The sequence below is a fragment of the Sapajus apella genome, unplaced genomic scaffold (assembly GCF_009761245.1).
Source record: "Sapajus apella isolate SASKATOON/1434 unplaced genomic scaffold, GSC_monkey_1.0 scaffold4, whole genome shotgun sequence".
Taxonomy (NCBI): Eukaryota; Metazoa; Chordata; class Mammalia; order Primates; family Cebidae; genus Sapajus; species Sapajus apella.
The window spans coordinates 11,473,550-11,498,160 of record NW_022436944.1 but is presented as its reverse complement, the minus strand read 5'-3'; the positions used below and the strand labels follow the sequence as shown (position 1 = coordinate 11,498,160).

At 38.5% G+C, this 24,611-nt stretch overlaps 1 protein-coding gene and 1 long non-coding RNA gene across 2 annotated transcripts; both read right to left on the bottom strand.

Moving 5' to 3' along the window:
• Nucleotides 1-5,744: 5,744 nt before the first annotated feature.
• Nucleotides 5,745-7,332, bottom strand: LOC116539536. Its single transcript, XR_004264105.1, has 2 exons — nucleotides 7,290-7,332; nucleotides 5,745-7,064 (listed from the first exon to the last, which is right to left on the bottom strand). It is a non-coding gene; the product is annotated as an uncharacterized LOC116539536 (long non-coding RNA).
• Nucleotides 7,333-10,189: 2,857 nt separating this feature from the next.
• CCNL1 (cyclin L1) lies at nucleotides 10,190-23,404 on the bottom strand. Its single transcript, XM_032262511.1, is given in 12 exon segments — nucleotides 10,190-11,038; nucleotides 11,726-11,824; nucleotides 11,924-11,973; nucleotides 11,975-12,036; nucleotides 12,276-12,417; nucleotides 12,508-12,612; nucleotides 12,720-12,819; nucleotides 14,610-14,674; nucleotides 15,466-15,586; nucleotides 21,193-21,302; nucleotides 21,745-21,819; nucleotides 22,130-23,404. Coding segments are annotated over 12 exon segments (1,584 nt in total). The 5' UTR covers nucleotides 22,436-23,404; the 3' UTR covers nucleotides 10,190-10,689.
• Nucleotides 23,405-24,611: the final 1,207 nt, after the last annotated feature.

Sequence of the window (24,611 nt, the reverse complement as noted above, 5' to 3'; positions counted from 1 at the left end):
CTTACTACTGACTATGCAAACTGAATGACTCTCAAGGAAAGCATGGAAACTGATGGTGCATGGATGTCTTTGTCTGTTTGTGTAACTATAAAGGAATACCTGAAGCTGAGTAATTTATAAAGAATACGAGGCTTATTTGCTTACAGTTCTTCAGGCTGTACGAGAAGCATGGCACCCATCATGTTTCTAATGAGGGCCTCAGGAATCTTCCACCCATGGCAGAAGGCAAAGGGGAGTCAGTGTGTACAGAGATCACACGGCAAGAGAAAAAGCAAGAAGAGAGGAGGAGATGCCAGGCTCTTTTTAACAAGCAGCTCTCCCAGGAACTAATAGAGCGAGAACTCACTCACTACCTCGAGCATGGCACCAAGCCATGAGGGATCCACCCCATGATCCAAACACCTTCCACCAGGCCCTGACACCAACATTGGGGATCAAATGTCAACATGAGACTTGGCAGGGTCAAACAAACCATATCCAAATCATAGCAATGGGGAAGATTATCCTGGACCAAAAGGAAAGTTATTCTGGTAACTCCAGCCATGAGAATCCCTATACATTGGCAAGGTAGTTATCTTGATCTTTGAAAGTTACCTCATCCCTTCTAATGCCAGTGCTGATGTTCTCAAGAGCTCATTTCGCAAGAGCTTCTGGTTATACATGTCTAGAGAAAGCACAAATGGTGTGAACCTTTTGGAGAGGTACACATGTAGGAAAAGCCTTTAAAATGTTCATTTTAAAGGACACAGGAACTATCTTAAAGCAGTTTCCATTGGCCACATCTAGGAGAATTTGAGTAACAAAATAATGACAGTAATGGATTATAGCTTCATAGAATGAGTCCATAATGAAACATATAAACAAATGAATAAATGAAGGAGAAGGGAAAGCTCTTACAGTGGCATTCCAACTAATAAATGTAGAGTGAATGCTGAAATTTAAAAATCATTTTCAATAATTATTTCAGGTAAAAATCATCAATGGATGCTAGAATTAGTAGGCAGAAGTTAATTAAGAAGTACTATTCGTATGATCTAGGCTGGGTGCAGTGGCTCACGCCTGTAATCCCAGCACTTTGGGAGGCTGAGGTAGGTGGATCACCTGAGGTCAGAAGTTCGAGACCAGCCTGGCCAACATGGCAAAACCCCATGTCTACTAAAAATACAAAAAAATTAGCTCGATGTGGTGGCAGGCATGTGTAATCCCAGCTACTTGGGAGGCTGAGGCAGGAGAATCGCTTGAACCAGGGAGGCGGAGGTTGTAGTGAGCTCAGATTGTGCCACTACACTTCAGCCTAGGAGCTGGAGCAAGACACTGTCTCAAAAAAATAAATAAAAAACAAAAAAAGTTTATGTGATCTAAAGTATCTCTCCCAAAAGATACTTGTTAATTACAAAATGTAAAATAGTAACATTTTAATAGAGAATACTGGCAGACAGCACCTTAACCAATGATCAAAGTTAACACCATTGGTTACTGGGGCAAATTAACACTGTGTGCCTCCTAATGAGGCACTGAGGACACACCCTGGCCTCTATTGTATTTCTCCTGCCAAATACACAAAACCCAAATCTAATCACAAAGAAACATAGGGCAAACTCAAATTAAAAGATATTCTACAAAATCGTCAGTTTACAACAGGGGTGTCCAGTTTTCTGGCTTCCCTGGGCCACATTGGAAGAAAAATTGTCTTGGGCCACACATAAATACACTATGCTAACAATAGCTGATGAGCAAAAAAAAAAAAAAGAATCCCAAAAAAGTATTATGTTTAAGTTTACAAATTTGTGTCTGGCCACATTCAAAGCCGCCCTGGGCTGCATGTGACCCATGGGCCATGGATTGGACAAGTTTGGTTTACACTCTTTAAAAATGTGAAGGTTGGCCAGACGCGGTGGCTCAGGCCTGTAATCCCAGCACTCTGGGAGGCCAAGGAGGGCAGATCACGAGGTCAGGAGTTGGAGACCAGCCTGGCCAACATAGTGAAACCCCATCTCTATTAAAAATACAAAAATTAGCCAGGTGTAGTGGCACGTGCCTGTAGTCCCAGCTACTGGGGAGGCTGAAGCAGGAGAATCTGGGAGGCAGAGGTTGCAGTGAGCCAAGACTGTGCTACTGCACTCTAGCCTGGGTGACAGAGTGAGACTCAGTCTCAAAAATAATAATAATAATAAATTAAAAAATAAAAATGTCAAGGTTATGAAAGCAAAGACAGATTGAGGAACTACTCCAATGAAAGGAGACTAAAAAGATTACGACTAAAGACAATGTATAATTCTAGGTTGGATCCTGGACCAGAAAATAGGGCACTAATAGGGAAATTGGCAATATTTGATCAATAGATCAGTATTTGCAATATTGGCATATCTGGTTCATAGATTATAGTATTGGTCAGTATGTTAATTCTCTGACGTTGGTAATTATATTGTGGATATGCAAGATAATGTCCTTGTTTTTAAGAAATATATATTGAAGTGCTTACAGGTAAAGAAACAATGACTGCAACTTACTCTCAAACAGCGCAGAAAAGACATCAGAGAGAAAGAGTGAAAAAGCAAGTGTGTTGAAATGTTAACATCTGGTGAATCTAGGTGAAGGATATATAAAAATTCATCACACAATTTTTGCAACTTTTTTGTGAATCTGAAATTATTTCAAAATGAAAATTTCTTAAAAAGTCCACTTCAGGTTATTATTTTTCTTGTATCACTGGAAAGGGTTGACTAGTGTCCCCCCAAAATTCATGTCCACCTAGAACCTCAGAATGTAATCTTACTTGGAAATAAGGGCCTCTGCAGATGTAGTTTGTTAAGATGAGGACATGCTGGGTTAGGGTATCCATACTGGGCCCTGGAATCCTTAGAAGAGAAGACATACACATACGGAGAAAAAGTCCACATGAAGACAGAGGCAGAGCCCGGAGTGATGCAGCCACAGGCCAAAGAACACCAAGGATTGCTGGGAACCACCAGAAACTATGAAGAAGCAAGCGGGGACTTAGAGTCTTCAGAGGGAGCATGGCCCTGTGGTCATCTGGATTTCAGACTTCTAGACCCCAGAAATGTGAAGAAGTAATTATTTATTTTAAGCCACCAAGTTTGTGGTGATTTGTTACAGCAGCCCTAGGAAATCCTAGGAATACAGTCACCTGCTTTTAAAACAATGGCTTTCTGGTCTACAAGACACCTTAGTCTGGCATCCACAAGTGTCTGAAGATGCTAATAATGATAACATTTATTGGACATTTACACACCTAACATTAAGTGCATTAGATGCATTATTTCCTTTAACCTTCACAATATCTGAATACACTAGGCTTAATTACAAACACATTACTGATGGGAACATGGAAGCTTAGAGTGGTTAAGTAACGTGTGCAAGATTACACAGCTAATAAAGGATGTCAGCATTGAATATCATCTCTTGGGCCTCTTCCTCTTTGTCCCCCCCTTTTTTACCCTCCAGAAACAGGGTCTTGCTGCTGTTGCCCAGGTTGGAATGCAGTGGTGCAATCGTAGCACATTACAGTCTTGAACTCCTGGGATTAAGGGATCCTCCTGCATCAGCCTCCCAAGCATCTGGGTCTACAGGCTCACCACTGTGCCAGGCTTCCTCTTTGTCCTTTAAAATCTTCCCATCCAAAGTGCATTCCACATTCCCTGTCCTCTAAAAATTTTTCCAAGGCCCTCTAGGCCACAGTGGTCCATCTTTCTTCTTTAAACTTGGCACCCGTTGTACTATTGCTTGGCTCTAAAATATACTGAGGATTACTTTGGATGTCATTTGGCTTTTTAAAACATTGGCTGGCTGGGTGCAATGGTCACACCTGTAATCTAGCACTTTGGAAGGCCAAGGTGGGAGGGATCATCTGAGGTCAGTAGTTCCAGACCAGCCTGACCAACATGAAGAAACCCCTTCTCTACTAAAAATACAAAATATTAGCTGGGTATGGTGGCACATGCCTATAATCCCAGCTACTTGGGAGGCTGAGGTAGGAGAATCGCTTGAACCCAGAGGCAGAGGTTGCGGTGAGCCTAGATCATGCCATTACACTCCAGCCTGGCAACAAGAGCGAAACTCTTGTCTCAAAAACCAACCAACCAACCAATCAAAATACACTTTGCTTCTAACTGAATATTAATTATATGCAGGTATGTGCCATGTATCTAAACATTGAGACTTTACCTACCCTTATTTCTCTAGGTAGAAACCTATCATTATAGCCCTCATCAGATTATATGCAAGTAGACACTTGACTTTCACAATTTGACTGTTTTCAAATAAGTTGGAAGTTCATTTGAGACTCTTCATTTCAATTGTGTGTGTAAAATGAAGTCAGCTAGGGGATGAGGGCCTTACTAATCAATCTGAATGTGGCTTTATTGCTTATTGTTGGTCTATATTGTATTAATTCTTAAGTGAATTGGTGTGTTTGAAAAGGTCCATGAAAATTACACATCTAGGGCAGAAAATCATTTTGGGCAGAAAATTAAGTTTTGTAATTTAGGGTGGAAAACTGAGCCTTGCAGGGAAATTTATAATGTGCCATGTGCTCTGTACAGATATGATGTGTCATGTGCTCTGTTAAGTGCTCCAGCAGTGTAAGAGTTGCTTAAGTGAGAAATTCGTTTGAAAAGGCTTAGCTATATGGTGGTTCACTAGTGATTTGGGGCACAGGAAACAACCTGATTTAACCGACCCAGGAGCCTACTCAAACAATGCCACATTCAGATTTGGTGATTCACATAGTCTTGGAATATTCCGTGAGGTATCAGGTGTCAAGAGCCAGGTAGGTAACATCAATGAGCAAAAGGGGCAGAATTCAAGAAAATACCATCAACACGATGATACCTGCCAATTGACAACCCACTTCAGTGTTACACAATTGACAGGGAGTGGAGGGAATCATCATGCTCTATAGCATGCAGCCTCACCCAGAGGGCTACTGGATGCTGGTTAACTGTGGCCTGGAGGTATTGTGGATCTCATGTACTGAATTTTTACTTTTTTTGTTTTTGAGATGGAGTCTTGCTCTGTAACCCAGGCTGCAGTGCAATGGCATAATCTCAGCTCTCTGCAACCTCTGCCTCCTGGGTTCAATTGATTCTCATGCCTCAGCCTCCCGAGTAGCTGGGATTAGCGGCATGCACCACCACGCCTAATTTTTTTTTTTTTTTAGACAGAGTCTTGTTGTTTTGCAGGCTGGAGTGCAGTGGCACAATCTCGGCTCACTGCAACCTCTGCCTCCCGGGCTCAAGCAATGGAGGCACCCACCACCATGTCTGGCTAATTATTTTATGTTTTTTGTAGAGATGGGGTTTCACCATGTTGGTCAGGCTAGTCTTGAACTTCTGACCTCAGGTGATTCACCCACCTCGGCCTCCCAAAGTGCTAGGATTACAGGTGTGAGCCACCGTGCCCAGCCGTATTTTAATTTTTTAAGAGCAGCTAGAAGTCTAGGTTTTTAATGTAAATGTTTCCAATTAAAAAAATATTAACAGCCAGTTCATTTATAACAAACATTGTAAAACCCACACATGTGCAGGCCAGGATTTGGCTCAGGGTCCACCAGTTTGCTACCGCCAGGCTGTGGTTTACATCTCCTATGAACTCTAGGAACCTACTCTTATCTTTGCAAAAGGGACACAGATGTTCATGAAATGGTGATTGGACATGCCCAAATGAAAGACAAGAAAGTGTGAATGATGATGAAGGCTTAAAAAAGTCACTCAGAGAATTGGTAGTATGTTAAATTAATGAATTCCTCAAGTAATGTTTATTACATACCCTAATATGTAACAGACACCGTTACAGGATTAGGTGAGGGACATACAATAATGAGGAAACCACATCCCTGCCACTCTTTCACAAGCTTACATTCTAATGAGGAAGAAATTAAATGATAAAGCAAAATAACTTCGGTTAGTGGTAAGCATTATGAAAAGTTAGTGCAGGCTAAGGGATAGAACATGATAAGCGTGTTTAGAAAGGCTTATTTTAGAAGAGGTGGTGAAAGCAACCCCTCTGGAGAGGCCCGCAGAGTGGGGACCTGAACAAAGACTGTCTCTGAGACAGAAACATCCCCACACAAAGAGGATCGAAATAAAGGCTCAGTAAGAGATGTGCATATATAAGGAACAGAAAGAGTGGGGTTGATGGGAGAAGCTGGCAAGGGGTATTTTATAGAGTGATATGGGAAACTACTGAAGGCTTTATATATTAGAGCAATGTGATTAACACTTTAAATAGATCATTTTAGCTACTGTTCAAAGAAAAGATTGTGGCAAAGGCATCACAGAAATCGGATGACACTTACCAGAAAAGTGATAGCTGATATAGGGAAATCTGATGAGCTATAAAAGCAGGTAGGGTAGAAATTTTTTTCTGTACTTAGAATTGGGTTAGAATTATATTGAACATAGATGGCAAAAGCAGAAGGGACAAGAGGACACCTGGAATCAAAGAGCCCAGTTTTTCATGCCTTAATTATGAAAATCTATACTGTTCAAGATTTTCTATAAGGTACATACATTATTGAAGATATATTAGAATTATCGAAGTAGCATTCTCAAACATCTGTAGTTTGAAATGTGTTTATAAGAGTCATAGAATTGAAACTTTTCTGAGTATTCAAGTGCTTTCCAATATGAAGTTTAAATTGCAGTGGTAAAAACAAATCCTATTTGCCCAACACATATACTACCCAAAATTGTTGTAAGGACCAAGTAGAGAAGAAGTAAAATAACTTGTCAAGTCAACTTAGTGGAAGAATGATTTGAATGCAGAGCTGACATGGAAGTCCACGTTCCATGTAATAGAAATGTTCAAGTGGTTACAAAGCCAAGCTTTGAACAAATGGAAATTTTCAAATGGTTAGAACATCCCATTGTGGCTTCCAGCCTAAGAGTGAAGGGGATGAAGGGCTCAAAGTCCACACAATGAATGCTGCTCCCTTCCAGTTTTCACATAGTGAAGAGATGTTGCCTTTATCAAACCTCAAGCACACTCTGTGTCTCTTTGAACCCTTCAATATGTCCATGCATAAGACCCTCAATATGCCTATACTTTTTTTTTTTTTTTTTTTTTTTGGGACGGAGTTTCGCTCTTGTTACCCAGGCTGGAGTGCAATGGCGCGATCTCGGCTCACCGCAACCTCCGCCTCCTGGGTTCAGGCAATTCTCCTGCCTCAGCCTCCTGAGTAGCTGGGATTACAGGCACGCGCCACCATGCCCAGCTAATTTTTTGTATTTTTAGTAGAGACGGGGTTTCACCGTGTTGACCAGCTATACTTTTAATTTCATTTTAAAAATTTGGTATGAAGCCGGGCGTGGTAACTCACGCCTGTAATCCCAGCACTTTGGGAGGCCGAGGTGGGTGGATCACGAGGTCAGGAGTTAGAGACCAGTCTGGCCAACAAAATGAAACCCCATCTCAACCAAAAATACAAAAAATTAGCTGAATGTGGTGGTGTGCGCCTGTAATCCCAGCTACTCGGGAGGCTGAGACAGGAGAATCACGTGAACCCGGGAGGCAGAGACTGCAGTAAGCCAAGATCGCGCCATTGCACTCCAGCCTGGGCGACAATGTGAGACTCCATCTCAAAAAATAAATAAATAAAAATGCAAATTTTGGAACTTATCTTCATAATCTATTACGGCTTAGGGAGAGTTAAATGGCTCTCAGAAGAAATGATTGTTATTATGAAATTATTTTTTGAAACCTTTCATGAAAACTAAATGTTTAAGTAAGCTTTTGATGCAGACTATAGCGTTAATACTGGGGTTATAAGTGGCAATATTTAAAAGCTATTAAAGCAAAACTTAGAACTTCAGTTCTGAAAGTAGTCATTTTTATGTTCACTTTGTTTTAAAATAGGAACATGGTTAAGAATTTCACTGGTCTGTAAACTTAAGATGCCAACCGCAAGGGACAAATGTAATGTTCCATAACATGAACGGACTTGTATTAAAAATCAGGATTTAATTTGTGGGTCATTTGAAGAAAAAAAGTACTAGGATCCCTAGGACAAATAACATTTTCATTCCCATAGTGGGGCAACCAAAACATGAGACAGAACAGGCAGAGGGAACACAGATACAAAGGCCAGCAAAGTGCAAGCACCAATGGATAAGAACAGAGAACCCAGCAAAATACCTGGTGGATGAGGCAGCAGCCTAGTTTTCAGTTCTAAAATAACACAGTAGGTGGGTGTTCATGCTTCTGAATTCCAGACAAATAAGCAATTTAAACCTGAATCTGATTGAGCCTCAGGATCTCTCAGTTTACCACACAGGGGACAGAAAAATGTGTTCAGTGACAGCATACTTAGTGAACAAACCCAGGAGAAAAACTCTTCAGGACATGACCCAATTTCTCCAAGTAAAAAATACGGAGAAGCCTGTGGTTAAAGTCAATGCAACATATTTGGACTTCGAACAAACGAATTAAAACAAATTAGAGATGGCAGTGCTCTGGATACTGACAGGGGTAGTATGGCATTAACTTTTACAGTAAAGCTATATGGTTATGTTTTAAAAGTCCTCAATCTTGTGGATTGAAATACTTGGGAACAAACTTACTTGTGGGGGATTTTCTTCCCAATAGCAAGGGTGGGAGGTGGAATGGTGAATTGGAGTACAGATTGAGTATGGTTTGCTGATCATTACTTTTGGAAATACTAAATGGATATTATAGGTATTCCACAACTTTGTGTTTGAAATTTCCCACAGTAAGTTTGAAAATAAGTATTACTTTTAGACAAAGTTTTAAAATAGCCATAGGGCAGCATGACGTTAACATCCTTTGACAACTTAGAAAACTGATTTGTAACAGATGATAAGACAAAAATCAAGACCCTGGAAAAGATCTTTCCCTAGCCCACAAAGCCACCTCTAATAACACCTTTTAACATATAAACCTCATTCCACATGCAGGTTTATCCTCCGGAACTCCCCATCTTCAAAAACAACCCTCACCCACAGCACATATTTCAAAGCAAAGATAAGGCACCTAAGTAATTTAGACACTATTAATAATTTAATACTTGGGAGGCTGAGGTGGGAGGATCACTTGATGCCAGGAGTTCGTAACCAACCTGGGCAACATAGCAAGACCTCGTCACTAAAAAAAAAAAAGTCAAAAAAAATTCAAGATTAATTTGCTAACAGGGCCTTTGCTGACATTTGCCTTCCTTCAATGTCTGTCTTGTAAAGGAAACTGTTTAGCATTTAGAAGTAGTTAGCTTTTCAGAAATATCAATTTATAACTCAGCAATGTATACTACAAATCTTGTAGAAAGAACAGTCTTAATGAACTATTTACCCTTTCAAGCATGAAGTGGCTAACTTATGCTGGGTCTTGTTAGTTTCTGGTTAGTCTTTATAGTTAGAACTGTAACTGATTTAAGCAGCACAGCTAACACTATTACATCTTAAGGAATCTTATCTCCTTCAAAGGAGTTGCTTTGTGAAGCTGTTTTTTCCAGCCTCCACCACCTGCCATTACTGAACATATTTTAAGTCTTTGGAATCCTCTTTAGAAGCTGTAACTTTAAAAAAAAAATATCCTTAGCAGCAGCACGTCTTCCTCTCTGTGGGTGTATTTTATTTCTTGAAACAGCAACAAATTACTTGGAGCCAAGTCTAGCGGAATAAAGTAGGTAAAATAAATGTAATGGAAACCTTCAGGTAATTATAAAGTAATGCAACATTTTGACTTCGAAGATCTGTAAACTGATTTCCAAAATGATGAAAAAAATTACTAAATGCAACTTGAAAACATTAATCTGGACACAAATTCTGGCTTTTCATCAAAACTTCACTTCTCTGTGGTCAGAATTCTCCTAGATTTCATTAAGTCTTAACATTAAATGCCTAAATTATACAGAACTGCTAAAGCTCAATAGTTACTAAGTTTTGGTTCACTCAATAGGGCACCTCATTTCAGAAATAGTACTTAAGTCTGACTCAAAATTACCTTATGGTACCATTCAAGAGAAAACCGGGTTTTGAGTTTAGTGCTACAATATAACATTAAATGTTACATTGTTGGGCTACTCCCATTTACTTTTTCCATATATACAATGACGACTTAAAATAGCTCACAATGCAGTTAAGAATTGCATTTTAATAATCTCAAACTACCGTCTAATGGCGGAAAGAGTAAGTTTGCCAGAAAACCAGTAGAGCCATTTTGCTATTAAAGTTTTGCTTTTTAATAATTTATTTAAATAAGATATTTGAAGCAGTTTAGAAAAAACAAGATTTATATTTTATTTCCTTGTAAAAATCTTTACACATGCAGACAAACCAGTGTTAAGAAAGTATTCACCATCATTTAAACAAATAACCACTTAAATAGAACAGTGTCTGCAATTTTATCTGTATAAAAATAAGATACATTTTTACAGAATTCACGCTCCAGTTCTTATAGCAATAAACAATACACAACTATAATAAAGTACAATTGAACCTGACCATGGTTTTTAATTAGATACTGCTAGGGCATTTTAATGTGCAAAAAAATTAACATAGTTCTTTTCAAAAGAAAATGTCCTCAGTGTTCTAGAGACCTAGAGGGTTTCAAGAAATCAAATCCTAATCAGTTTGCATTTTATGTTTTGATTGAGTCCATACATCACACTGTAGATAGGCAAAACCAAGAACTGATGCAGGCTCAAGGAAGATAAAGTCAGCGCCTGTGCCTGCCATGTCCTGAGCGACTGCCGCCGTGGTGCTTGCTTTTATGGGACCTCTCAAAGGAGCGAGATCGTTCACGCCTGTCCCTATGATGTCCCCTTTCATGCCTGTGTTTCTTGGCTGCATCTGAGTGATCCCGAGACTTGCTCTGAGATCGAGAACGAGATTTTTTCCTTTTATGACCATGTCTGTTTGAACTTTTTAAATCATCTCTGGTATGCTTGGCCTTAAGGTGAGGAGAACCATGATTATGATGTCTTCGAGGGCTTTCACTGTGACTGCGGGACCTGCTTCTTGATCTTGAGCTGTATGTTCCCGATCGACTCCGCCTATTATTATAGCTTAGATAATAAAAATGTGAAATTTAGGTTCAGTTTCTATGGGGGAAAAGATTATTCTAGTGGTTGCTCTTAACAGGTTCAAAACACAGCTACCAGCTATGTGAATATTCAGAACTTTTAAAAAATCTCCCCACCCGACTTCTGTATGCCCAAGCCTATAACATATTAAATCTTAAGCATATGCTCTTGTGTCTATATTCCAAGGGGGGTAATTAGCAATTTTTACAATGTCCTCCTACAGCTATGCTTTTTATTAAGTATCTCCCATGTGTTCAAAGGAGACAGTGAAGAGCCACAAAGAGCTAACAATCTAATTACAAGACTAACTAGGGAAGATTCATTGACTGGTTAATCTGATTACTGGTTATTAATAAGGGGTTAATAAAATACATTTGTTAACAGAAATTAAAAAAAAGTTTTCACATTACAAATGATACTGTGGCCCTCACAGCACTTTGTGGGTAGCTCCTACACGTCTCCAAAAAACATGGGAGAAAATATAACAGAATGCCATTAAGATCCTTTATGTCCAGAACATCTCCAAACTAATTTCTCCTAATTTGCCTCATATTAAAAGCCTAATTCTAACCTAACTTTGAAAACAATCTATATTCAATTTTTAAAGAAAAAGCAATAACTTTTAAAAACTCCAAATAAGACTGCTTTCCTAAGAAAACATTTACTTACTGTCTTCTTGGAGTATGTGATCTAGAACGTGATCGTGTTCTTGACCTTGATCGACTTGCACTTCTGCTATTTCTACTTCTCTTGCTGTCTTTTCTTACACTTCAAAAAACCACAATATATTAGTTACAAACTTAGTGTGTTAAAAAGTAATCACATAAAAGATTCCTCAGGCCAATTTTCCAGCCCAAGTTTACTCACCCATTGTAAGGGCTTTTGGAAGCCTGCTGTCTATCCTCAGGTTCTTTTTTTGACTGTCTTCACATTAATGGAGATTGGTGATTTCTCTTCAGCTTTTACTTCTCTTGGTGATGCTTTTAAAAGACATAACAACATGTTAACTACTGGTTTTAACAGAGGGTCAAAAGTTGTTTCTAAATGTAACTGAAAGTACCATGCTTCCAAGTATCAGTCTTTAGTTGACTGCCAGAGAAAACACAGTAACAGTTCCTTAACATCATTTTTCACTATGCAACTTTCAAATGTAAAAGCTCTCTAATAAAGAAAACACTTTCAGTGCCCCCAAGTCATTTTAATTCTAAATACATCTTACATGGCTTGGAGGCTGGAGAAAATCCACCGAGGGTTGAAAGGGCTGGAGTTCCATCAGGATTCAATCCCTTTGCTTTTAATTTTGCTTCTTGTAGGGCTACTTTTCTTTTTTCTACTTCTTTTTCCAGTAATTCATAGTTTGGCTGTTGAAGAAAAAAAAAAAAGTTAGTGTTTCTTCCTTACAGTAGCTTAGACTCTTAGCAAATTGACATAAATGAGTAAATAGAGAATACCTTTTTTCTGGTATAAAGCCTAAGCGTTTCTATGCAGATATCCTGGATTTCCTCTTCTGTAGTACCAAAAAGAAGAAACCAATGGGGACGAGTTGGCAATGGAATCTAAACCATAAGAACAGAATGATTTAAATTTTTGTTATATCTGTATTGGAACCACTGAAAATTTATGTGATTTATCCTACAGAACAAAATGGGAAATATACACCTACCTGAAGTGCTCTAGCTGCAAGGTAGATGCAAGCACATGCTATAGTCTCTGGTTGAAATCGAACAAAAACATTGGTTCGAAGACTGTCGTTCATGTAATTCCTGAAAAATATTTCAACTATAAGCTTGCATGTAAACAAACCACTTCTTCTGAAGCTTACATAAAATTGGAGACTCAATCTACTTTATTCTTTTTTCTTCTCTTATTTATATTCACATCTCACATTCTAGCATATAACAACTCTTAACTCAAAAAAAATCAGTAGGCAGTAAGAATTTAATACGAGGACCATTTGCAGTTCTCCAATATATAGGACCAAAGCCCTTTTAAATTATTTTGTATTACTATCCAACTAGAAATTACTTCTAAAGTATTATTTCTGTAAAAAGCAATGCTTTCAAAGTCAATTCTGACAAGATTAGTTTCAGAAATGATAAACCACTCCAACAATACTTCAAGCCATTAATTATTGACCATCTCTCCTTTATCCACAATAAAAGCTGTGTCAACCAAGTTCGTTTCAAAAGCTCAAAGTATCGTTAACAGGGGTAAAAAGGCATTTTCAGTAAGTACCACGTTAAACGTACATTAAGAAAGCTAAGATACTTCAGAAAATCTAGATAGGGAAGTAAAGAGCAATAAACACATATAATGGCCTTGTTTACATACCTTTTTTTTTGTGACTAGGTAAAAGAGATAAACTATTTCAGTTAAAAAATTGCTGAACTTTTATTATTAATGAACTCTCCCCACAATATTCCTAAACTAATAAAGAAAATTTACAGGTCATTTAAAAGGTTAAGCTAAAATTAAATGGACTATTTCTTAAAAATCCTAAACCATCAGAACTGTTATAATCCATTTTATGAAAAACATTTAAAATGTCATGCATTTTATAAAAGTAATGACACTTTTCTAACATTACAAACATTTACTGAGTCCAAAAGAAGCATGGCAGTCATAAATAGGACATCTTGCTGGGAAGTCCAAAATATAAAAATTACTTCACTAAGTCCTTCACATCAAGTCTTAGCAAACAGTAGTTGTGGTTGAACCACAAACTCCTTGGCTTGACCTTTAAATAATCCAGCAAGCAAAATCACACATCTGCATCTCAAAAAGTCCAAGTGCTAAAGCATTTAAGCAGTATAATAGTAACATCTCTTTAAATAACGAAGTGCTTCTTACTTCTAACATTACCCGCAATATGGCCAAGCAACTATTTATATAAATTAAGTCAGTGTGGGAACTGGTGCCCATTTTAAACTGCAAGTTTGTAGTCTCCTTTGGTAGAATTCATGCTATACACACTAAAAATAAAAATTTAGTCAAACTCCTAATAAACCATTTAATTCATAATGGCTGGACAACAAATCTATCAAAAATGAACTATTCATTTTGATAGTTACAAGTATACATTAAATACATAGGCATGTCAAATAGTTACTTCTAGAAGCAAATATACAAATCCTTTTGACACCCCGACAGAACTAGAAGATGCTGCCAGATGGATATGGACCACTTCAGTGAATCTCGGATGAGAGCTTGCACTGGATTGGCTGGAGAGCAGGGTAGCCAATCAGGCCATCCTGAGGTCATGGGCTGAAGTGCAGAGGGCAGAGTTCTATGACTTACCATCATGGACTACCCTTTAATTAAAGAGTAGAAAAAAGAACAAAGTTAAATTGAGTTCTCCATTAAAAGTAATTAGTCAAGCCAAGAAAACAGGAAGCAGAAATAAGCATTATTTACCTTTTGGTTAAAAAAACAAAAACAACAACAAAAAGCCCCAAAACAAACTTATCTCATTATTTTGGAAAGGGAAACGAAACTTACTTTATTTCTGCTTCTGTTTTCCTGGCTAGGAAAGAAATCTAAAAAAGTGACTTACCAGGCAGTTTGAACCAGGGTTTGATTACGTTCACATTCTAAGACTTGTAAATACATAACAATGATCTGAAGGACAAGGGAAAAAAACTCGATTTAGTATACTGGTAGTTCTTTCAGACTACAGAGTTCAATAAAAAAAGTAACTGAAAATGTTAGATTTAAGTTCTAATTCTATATCAATAACACAGACCAACTTAAATATACATAAGATTCTAATGTGAGTTGTATTACTAGATTTTTATATAAATTATGTTTAGAACTGTATTTCAAAATTGTACGGGAAAAAAGGCAATTAAAGAATATTTTTCACTGGCACTTTACCACGTGACGGGCACTGTGCTAGGAGATTATTTCACCTAATTTCCCAAGGTACATTTCTAGCCCAGATAGTTCTGACCTGAGCGCTCGCTCTACCACGTATACTGATAATGAAAGCTAAGAGATTTAGAGAGAAACAAATTTCCAATAATGTTTAACAGTGAGCAGCTACCACACTTAGAACATTCTATTATGATGGTTAAGTATGCCAAATACTTTTGTAGCTACATATTTATTCCTTGGAATGAGGAACTTTATATCTCTGTTCTCTAGGCGGAAAAACTGGGACTTTAACCATAGAAACAAAAATAACTTCCTTATGACCACACAATTAAGATTTGAACCTACATTTTTGTACTCTTATTTTACTGATAAATCTCAACATCCAAAAGAATGTTTTTTGATGAAGCCTGAACCTTTAAAAGAATGCTTTTTAAAATCAAGGTTAATGCTCACATAGAAACATAAATTCATATAAAGTAGAAATTTTGGAGAAGTCCTAATACTTACGAACCCAATTTCTGTACTCTACAACTCACCTTATGAGGATGCTTGACATGAACACAAAATCCCAACTCCTTTAGCACCCTCCTCTCTGCTTTGATAACTTGATTTTTGGTGTTAATGTAGTTCTGATCAAGGATCAGGGGGCTTGGAGTCCTATAGTTTGTAAGAAATAAAATCAAAACTGTTTTGCACATCCAAAAAATTTTATTTGTGGCATCTCCATTTTCCCTTCCAACCAACTATTGGCAACAGAAACCAGCTTTTTAAACTCCTGCAAACAAGTTAAAGCATTAATCTTGTGCTGTCCAAGTTATACTAATTAAATATATACATCTAGAGACTAAGTTCAACTACAATCTATAATGAAAAAAATTCAATCTAATGCTCTTGGGTTCATCCTTGTCAACTTTTCCATTCTGCTTATATTCTAGGTCTGTGCGTGTGTGTATACGTATTTAACTTTAGTGATAGTGTGATTTGTTATCACAAACCTCAAAGTCTCTCCAAGAGACTTTCCACTGACAAAACTAATGTGCTCCAGGCTGGTCCGATGGCAGCGGGTTATCAGAACTTACGAATATCAGTGTCACTAAAGTTAGTAGACAATCCCCCACTGCTAAATTTGACTGGCTTAAAAAAACACAAAAAACTAATGTGCCCCTAAGATTTCAGTACTATAAAGTCCTCATAAGATCATACTGATTTTTTACTCATTCTATAAAAGAACAACTGTTGGCTGGTTTACGGCCAAAATTTTTTAAAATCTTGGTGGGGGTGGGGGGAAACAGTGGGTAGTTTATCCAGATTCCCCTAATGGGGTGATATTTTTTAACAATTTGTTGTAAGAGCCTACCTGTTAAAGTAATCTGAAAACTAAAGATTCAGCTCAATTACCCAAGTAAATTAAAAATTATATTATGTGATTCATGAGATCCAGGCCAAAATTTCATCAGGGTTGTGGTTTTAGGCAATTTACTTTTGTATTAATACAAAAGAGAATGAAGGGCCATAGTGAGGAAACCAGATCACATTCAAAGGCTCTGTATCAGTAAATTTTGGTAATTCAGAAGGTTCTAAAATACAGAAGGCTTATGTCAGTGATTTAATGCTTTAAAAATAGCACATTCAACTGATGTTATCCCCAAATGTTTTATTACATAGTTTAAAAACCTACCACTTAAAATAAAAGACTATCTTATTTATGTCTTACAATTCAAAACTGGTTTCTTCCTGAGAAGATTTAGTCAGGAAAGGTTAAGGAATTGAGCTTTTGTTTTTTGTTGGTCATGTCTGAAATTTACCCATGTCTAATACATTCTTAGATGCAACCAACAAAAACTACAATTTTATCAAAATATTGATTATATGCTAAGTTTACAGGTTGAACACTTAAATATTTTTGTCCATACTCATCCAAAAGACTGTTCTAGGCAGAATACACAAACTATTTTTAAAACAGTCATCCTCTCTACCCCAATGCAGATCAGATCCAGAAAAATGTAATCTCGTATTTTAAAAATCAAAGTCTATTTCACTACATGCACCTGAAGGTTAGAAAATCTGAAACGATCTTTATTACCCCTATAGTAACATCAGAGTAAAAGGTCAGCTATCATACATTTTCCTTTCTTCCATTTAAAATTATTACAGAACCTGGAATGCTTACTAAACAAAAATTGGCAGAGCTGACAAGATAAAAACCAGCTGTTACTTAAAATGGCCTTCACTTAATTCCATTTCTCACACCTGTAATGAGGCCACCAGTTGGCCTCATTGAGCTGCTTTCTAACATTAACGTGTAACGATGAATCCACTTTATCAGGACAATAGGCTACAAATTGCTCTTTGGAAAAAAAAAATGAAACTTAATTCTCCTTAATTCTCGTGAGAGCAACCTCTCTCTCTCTCTCTCTCTCTCTCTCTCCTCTCGACACACACACACATACACACACGATCTTAAGGTTTATGATCAGTCTTTATCATCATAGGAAATTTGTAAACAAGTTAAATCAACCTCACTCTTTTTAACTGAATGGCTGTGTTATCTAATGGCTCTCCTTAAACTGGCATTAAGAGATAAAATAGCTTGTGTTACAGCTGCACACTATTTTAACTCTTAACCTCTTGCAATCCAGACAGTAGACTGCATCATCAAAATTCCTAATAAAATATATTTTATGAAAGTATAGTTGTTTCATTTTTTTCCATTTATGTTAATAAAGATTATCTACACCTCTAAAGATAACCTGCTTTAAGAGTTGCCTTCAAATGGTGATATAATTCATTTGCTCTTCTAATTACACTAAGGCAGTTAAATATTTGTTTGAATCATAGCTATTTAGTACCAAATCAGATTTAATCACGCCATATTGTGTCAAAATCCCAATGATACAAAAATAGATTTAAAAAAACCAAACCCATTATTTACTATAATTCAACTATATGCTCAACTTCTTGCTTAATCCTATTACCTGTAGTTTTCAAAGTTAACTTTGTGGGTGTATAACCTAAAACCAGAAAGCTTATTTTGTTCAGAATTGGTTTTACCTCACAAATTAAGGATGTACCCATAATTTACAACTACCTGCTAGAGATTATTTTGTATCGTAAATTTAAAAAAATTTATCTCCATAAATCAGCAATAAACAAAGTTTCAAAGTATAAATTAGTACTTTGTTGCAACAAGTACATTAAATTAAGGCCTGCTAGAATTTCTTCCTCCCCAATCAGGTAAACTTTCCTTGCCAATAAAGTCTGGAGACATGGCATTTTTAAATCTCTAAAAAAGACTTCAGAGAAAACAAAAATAATTTTCATTTTCAACACACTAACTCAATCTCTGCTTTAAGTTTCTATTGTCTGATTTTTCTAATCTATACATGAATAATTTTTAACTTTAGAAAATCCTGGTCTTTGGTCATTAGAAGTTTATTAGGTAGTTTGTTAGAGGCGCGATTTTCCTTTAGCATGATTATGTAATTGACATATAACTCAACAACAAAAATTACGGAGTCCAAACATGGTAGTCTCATTTATGTGTTATAAAGGCTGAGAAATTTTGGAACTAGATCTTCAAGAGACTATATTAATAACAGGTAAGTCATTTTCAAAGAGGCAGACTGCCAAGGAAATATACAGAAATCTGTAATGCCTACTTCAAAGAAAGTAGAAACATTCTTTACAGGTATTTAAATAAACTGAAAGCCACCTTGTAGAGTCACAGAATTAAATGTAGAAGGCTGGCAGACTAAATGATGTCACTTAATACCCTTCCAATTCTTATCTATCCAACTTCTATGATCTATGGATGCACTGAAAATCTATGTTTAATAATGAGAATGGTTAAACCAGTCTTTAAAAGTGTTAATACGCTACATCTCAGAAGTAAATATGACAAAGCAATCATCCCTCTAGATTTAGCCATTCATTCTGAACCTAAAAGATAATTACCGAACCACAAAAAATTTGAAGGAGGAATAGGCCAAACAATCCAGGTTGGGGATTAAGCACTAGTATTTTTTAAAAAGCTTCTCTGCTAATTCTCAATGTGTAGCCAGGCTGATGAGACCAAAGACCTACAGGCAACATGAATAATATAATCTCCACTGTAACTGTCAAAGTCACACTGCAATTTAAAGTTATGCATCAACTAGATTAAAACAAATAGCATCGAGACAAGTGATATCCTTTACCTAACTGAAGTGTAATACTGATAGTACTTTCTAATGACATTAACCTATGCAAAAATAAATACAAAGCTATAGTTCTAATAACTTGGACAGCAAAGACAAAAGCTTATAACAAGAAACAGGAGTTTTTCTAAATGGTTCACCAGTGGCCAACCTGTTAGTCCCCGATTCCAGTGACCTATTCTCAGAGCACTGGCTTCTCCTTGGGGATTTTCGATACTTCACTCACTGTTGCCATGACGACAGCTTCATCTCTATGTACCACTCCACATCACCCAGGCTTTGGTAAATGTAGCTGGTCGCTGTATAGTCGGTTGCAAGGGAAAAAAGAGTTGAAGTTAATAACATATACAAGTTACGTGCTTGAGTAAACTTGTAATATGCATAGAAACACTTTTACATCCTGCCTTAAAAAAAAGGCTTCCATGCAATTAACAACTCCTTTTAAATTTTGCTATAATCAGACTTCTAAGAGTGAAACAAAATCAGTTTTCTCTGTAATAATGACCCAAAAAAACAAAGTTACATCAGACACAACAATCAGGTGAGACCATACTATTTTAAATTCCACGGTTTTTACAGTTAAGACCTGTTCTGACATCATCGAAGAAAACTCAGTCTCACAGAAAACTTCACAAAAGATAATCATGTGATTACATAATAGTTGGCTCAATAGTTCAAAGGATCATACTAGAAAACCATTTCCTTTAAGCAAAGAGAAACCTTTGACTAAAGATAGAGCCTTGTAGTGTCATGACTTTAAACATCCTGAAGAATCAGTCAGGTATCTAAATAGATTTAAGCTCAGACCATACCAATCACCAATTTGAAATCTTCCCAATTCCAAGAGACTTACCAACAAACTAAAAGGTATTTTAGAATTTAAAAATTACTCTATCCCTGGACACAGTTAAGGTGAGTGAGCAAAGATGGGGGAGAAAAAGTATGTAAGAAAACTGTTTCAGACTTTTGACTAGGATACTCTTAAAAAAACAAACAAACTGCAGAATCACAGAATAGGCTAGTCATCTTAAAGTTGCTCTAATATTTGCTTATCTGAATAGTTCCATTACTGCCAACTTACAGATTTAGCCAATAAGGACTACTCATATAGGATACCAACTTGGCACTAACCAACATACCCAACCCCCAGAACAACTTATGATCCTTTTAATAACTTCCTTTCAAACTCAATAGTTTGTTGAACTTCACTACAATTCCTTAAAGAGTGAATACAAAAACTAATCTACACCAAATATAATCTTCTGCAGCAGGTACTGGAAGTCACCTGTAGATGCAAGAAGTCTTGCAACAAACTTTTTGGTACTGCCTCACAGGAACACATAGGTCCACATAAAGTTATGTTATCAAAACACCTAGCAGATACTACTTCAGTCTCTGTACTTTCTTACAACATCAAATAAATGGGCCTTATCTAAATGTAACCCAATCACTCTAACTTATTTTCTAACCCACTCACTGAGACTGTATCTGACCAAACAAAATACCTGTTTAATCCCTTTGACTTCAAACTTCAAACTTTATCATCCTGCAGTCCTTTCAGATCCGGTATTATTCGATATATCGTAGTTCAATGTTGAGAAGTACTCTAACAAAAGCCAACCTCAATTGATAAAGAATTAACTGGGACTTCGAGTAGAAAAACATAATCTACACAGAGCTTTGCCACAATATTAACTACAGTGTTTAAACTTCCAGCCTTCAGTCTTCCAGAGAGGGGAGAGGAAAAATAACTTACAGAATACACTCACACTTGAGCCAAATGTATTCCCTTTCTTGTTTAATCTTAAGCCACAGGTCTGGCTTCACAGCACTGTTAGGATTGTCCATAAACGCAACTGCCTCTACAAACTTTAGATAACTGGTTAATTATGGATTTTTTTCATGTTAATTTAAATATCAGTGTTCCTGTATGAACTTTAACACCTAAATTAAAGTCCGTTTTCTTTTGCACCCATATTCACTTGAGAGGAAAGATGTTTTGACTTGATGACTGGTGCACGGTACAGCAGTAACAAGAGATGCTATGCTCAATAATGCCAATCTTACCTTTTTCCTCTTAACTGGCGTAGGTGGTGGAATACATTAATCACATCTCTTATTCTTCTAGGTGCTTCTTCGATTTTTGATGCAAGATTAATACAAGCCATAGCAACAATCTGGAAGAATCCAGGAGAAACAAAAACCATTGTTAGATTAAACTTACTTTGATGAATAAACTTTAGAACACAAGTGGGACAACCTTTAGCAAAATTAGAGTGGACATTTCTATGCCATAAGCTTACTAGCTACGCTAGTACCATAATCTTTTTGTTGTTCTACTCATCTTAATTTTGGTTCCAGAGTCAAGCTCAATCTCACAGTGAGTTCTGCATTTGGTTGAAAACTGTACTTCTCCTTAAGAGGGCACACTTAGGCTCGGGATCCATTTTCTAGAGTTTGAACACATTCTAAAGGTTTCCACTTCCCGGCGAGTGAGAACTAGGTACAAAGGCCTAAGCTAAACCACACCCTTTCTGGAAAAGCTGGCTGCTGACACTACCCCTACTTCTGCCCATTTCCGGATGAAAAATCCCTTTTAACCGCCTCCGCAGTGCTTACCTCGAAACTGTGTTTGACGAAAGATTTGGAGTAGAAAAAACGATGAAACAACACCTGCCCCGTTGCCATCGCCACCTGCAGACAAGAGAGGAGAACCGAAACGCAGGGGTCAGGCGGGCCCGCTCCAGGCGCCGGCCGCCATTTTGTGCCGCCGCTCGCTTCCCTTTCCCCTCCCGCGGCAGCCGTAGCGAACAGCACGCTGCCGGGTCTTTCCTCCGCCTCCGCAGCCCCAAGCCCCAGGACGCCCCGGCCCCGGGTGGGCTCCAAATGGGAGAGCCTTAGAAAGCCGTCCCCACCCTGCTAGAGCACAGTGATACTGAGATGCGGCGCAGGGGACGAAAGAGAGGAGAGGAGCACCCGGCCGGCCCGGGGCCGGAGCACTGACCTGCGGCAGCCGGAGGAGAATGCCGGCGGCCTGGATGAGCTCGCAGCCCAGGATGCGTAAGTCTGTCTCGCTAGGCAGGTCGAGCCCGTCCTGCATGGACGGGGTAGGCGAGAGCCTCTCCTCCGGAATCAGAGAGTGGTCGATGGTGAGTGAAACTTCCGAGTACAGGCGGTCACCGATCAGGATCCCTCCCGTCGTGGTCGTCGTCGTGGTTGTGGTCCCGGAGCTGGAGCCGCCCGCGCTTGGTACGGCTGACGAAGCGGCGGCGGCGGCTGCAGTAGCTGTCGGGTGAGGCCCGGACGCCATAGTCTTAGCGAGCTGCACGCAAGCCCAACGCAGCCGGAACCCGAAACGAGACTAACCAGCGTTCTCGGCGCGACGGATATTCCCGTGACCGCCGGGTTGTCGGCCGCTTCACGCCGTGTGCGCTTCCGCCCTGACGTCACCACGCCGGGCCGCCGCGCGCCAACTAGTCCCTCCAGGCAGTGCCCCCGCCCTTGGCGTCTGGGCCTGCGCCGGGAACGTCAGGTGCTGCGACCGACTTTGGGGTACTCGGTGGCCAAGGAGGCAGTATCTAGCCAAGGCCAGTCGAAACTACCTTATCTGCGATACTTAGCCACACAAAAAACGGAGCTTAAAGATCCCTATTCCTAAAAGAGAGGGGACAGCATTGATTATCATTCCTGCTTCCGTCTTCTTCTTTAGCCTCGGCGCGGTTCTTGTTTCGCATGTACCAAGGGAAGTGGCGGCCGATCTAAGCGTGCTTTGGCGGGTGGAAGTGGTGACTCTGGTGTCGTATGTGGACCAATGTGTAATATAAAGTGACCCTCAGGGAATCTGGAGAGGGTGCTTTACAGTATTTGAAGAACACAGGGCTGTGGACCACATCGCTTCCCAAATGAAAGCTCCACGGAAAGCGTGTGGTTCCCAGTGTGAGGAAGTAGAGCAGAGGCATAGGAGTGATCCGGAGGGTGGCTGCTTTCGTAGCTCTGCTTGCGAAACTCGTGGCCGGCTTTTGACACCGCCACGGCTTTCAGTAATCTGGAAAATCCCTAGTTTCCAAAAATAGTCTTACAGCGAGGACTTGACAGAGGTAATTTGATTATGCCTAGGAGTCTCTATTCATACATGGTTACCTACCTCGGGTAGGCAGAATGGGTGAAGTCAACCTCGTAGTTATTTCCTCTAATACTAGCTAGCAATTTCCAGCGTTTACAGAAACTTGAAGTAAAAATAATACTGATCCAAACTACTAGAATCTACGTTGGAAGGAAAGGAATATAAAAATTACTGGTGGCACACATCTGTAGTACCAGCTACTTAGGAGGCTGAGGTGGGAGGATCACCTGAGCCCAGAGACGTCAAGGCAACGGTGAGCTATAATAGTGCCACTGCATTCCAGCCTGAGTGGCAGAATAAGACCCCGTCTCAAAAAAATAAAGAGAAAGAAAATAAAAAAAAATACTGTAATAATTTTTCCAAAGTATGATTTTTCTGGAATTTGTCCCTGAAAAGGATAGGGCAGAGTTATTATTTTTAAAGATTATTTTTTCCTTCCATTCACAGATATAGACTCATTTTTTAAAAATGTCTCTCCATGCTTACAAAATAGACTCCGTCTTTACAAAACCTTGTGGAATAGAGCCACTAGCCCCAATGCCCTCTATCCTCTGGATTTAGCCATTTTTTTTTTTTTTTGCCACCTCCAATTAGAGTGTCATGGATTTTTAAAAAATGAAGCTAAAGTTTAAAATAACATGACAGTTTGATGAGTTAATGCTAAGTAAGTACTTATATAAAATATTGATCGACCCCCTCCACCTTTGTTGAAGCTGGGAGGGAGGAACAGTAAAAACAATCATGAGTTTTCAATAAAATGAAGGGTTCTGTCAGAAGTGAGTGGGAAATGGGGCTAGTGGCTCCATTCCACAAGGTTTTGTAAAGATGGAGTCTATTTTGTAAGCATGGAGAGCTATTTTCAAAAAATGAGTCTATATCTGTTAATGGAAGGAAAAAATAATCTTTAAAAATGATAACTCTGCCCTATCCTTTTCAGGGACAAATTCCAGAAAAATCATACTTTGGAAAAACTATTATAGTGTTTCTTTTTATTTTCTTTCTCTTTATTTTGTTTGAGACGGGGTCTTACTCTGTCACTCAGGCTGGAATGCAGCGGCACTATTATAGCTCACTGTTGCTTTGACGTTTCTGGGCTCAGGTGATCCTCCCACCTCAGTCTTCTAAGTAGCTGGTACTACAGATGTGTGCCACCACTAATTTTTATATTTTTTGTAGAGATGAGGGTCTCACTATGCTGCGTCAGCTGCTCTGGAACTGCTGGGCTCAAGAGATCCACCCACCTAGGCCTCCCAAAATGTTGGGATTACAGGAGTAAGCCAGGGGGCTTGACTGTGTTACATTATTTCTGTTACTTTGAGAAAGGTTGTTCTTCCAAATGTACCTACTTAACATTAACATTAAA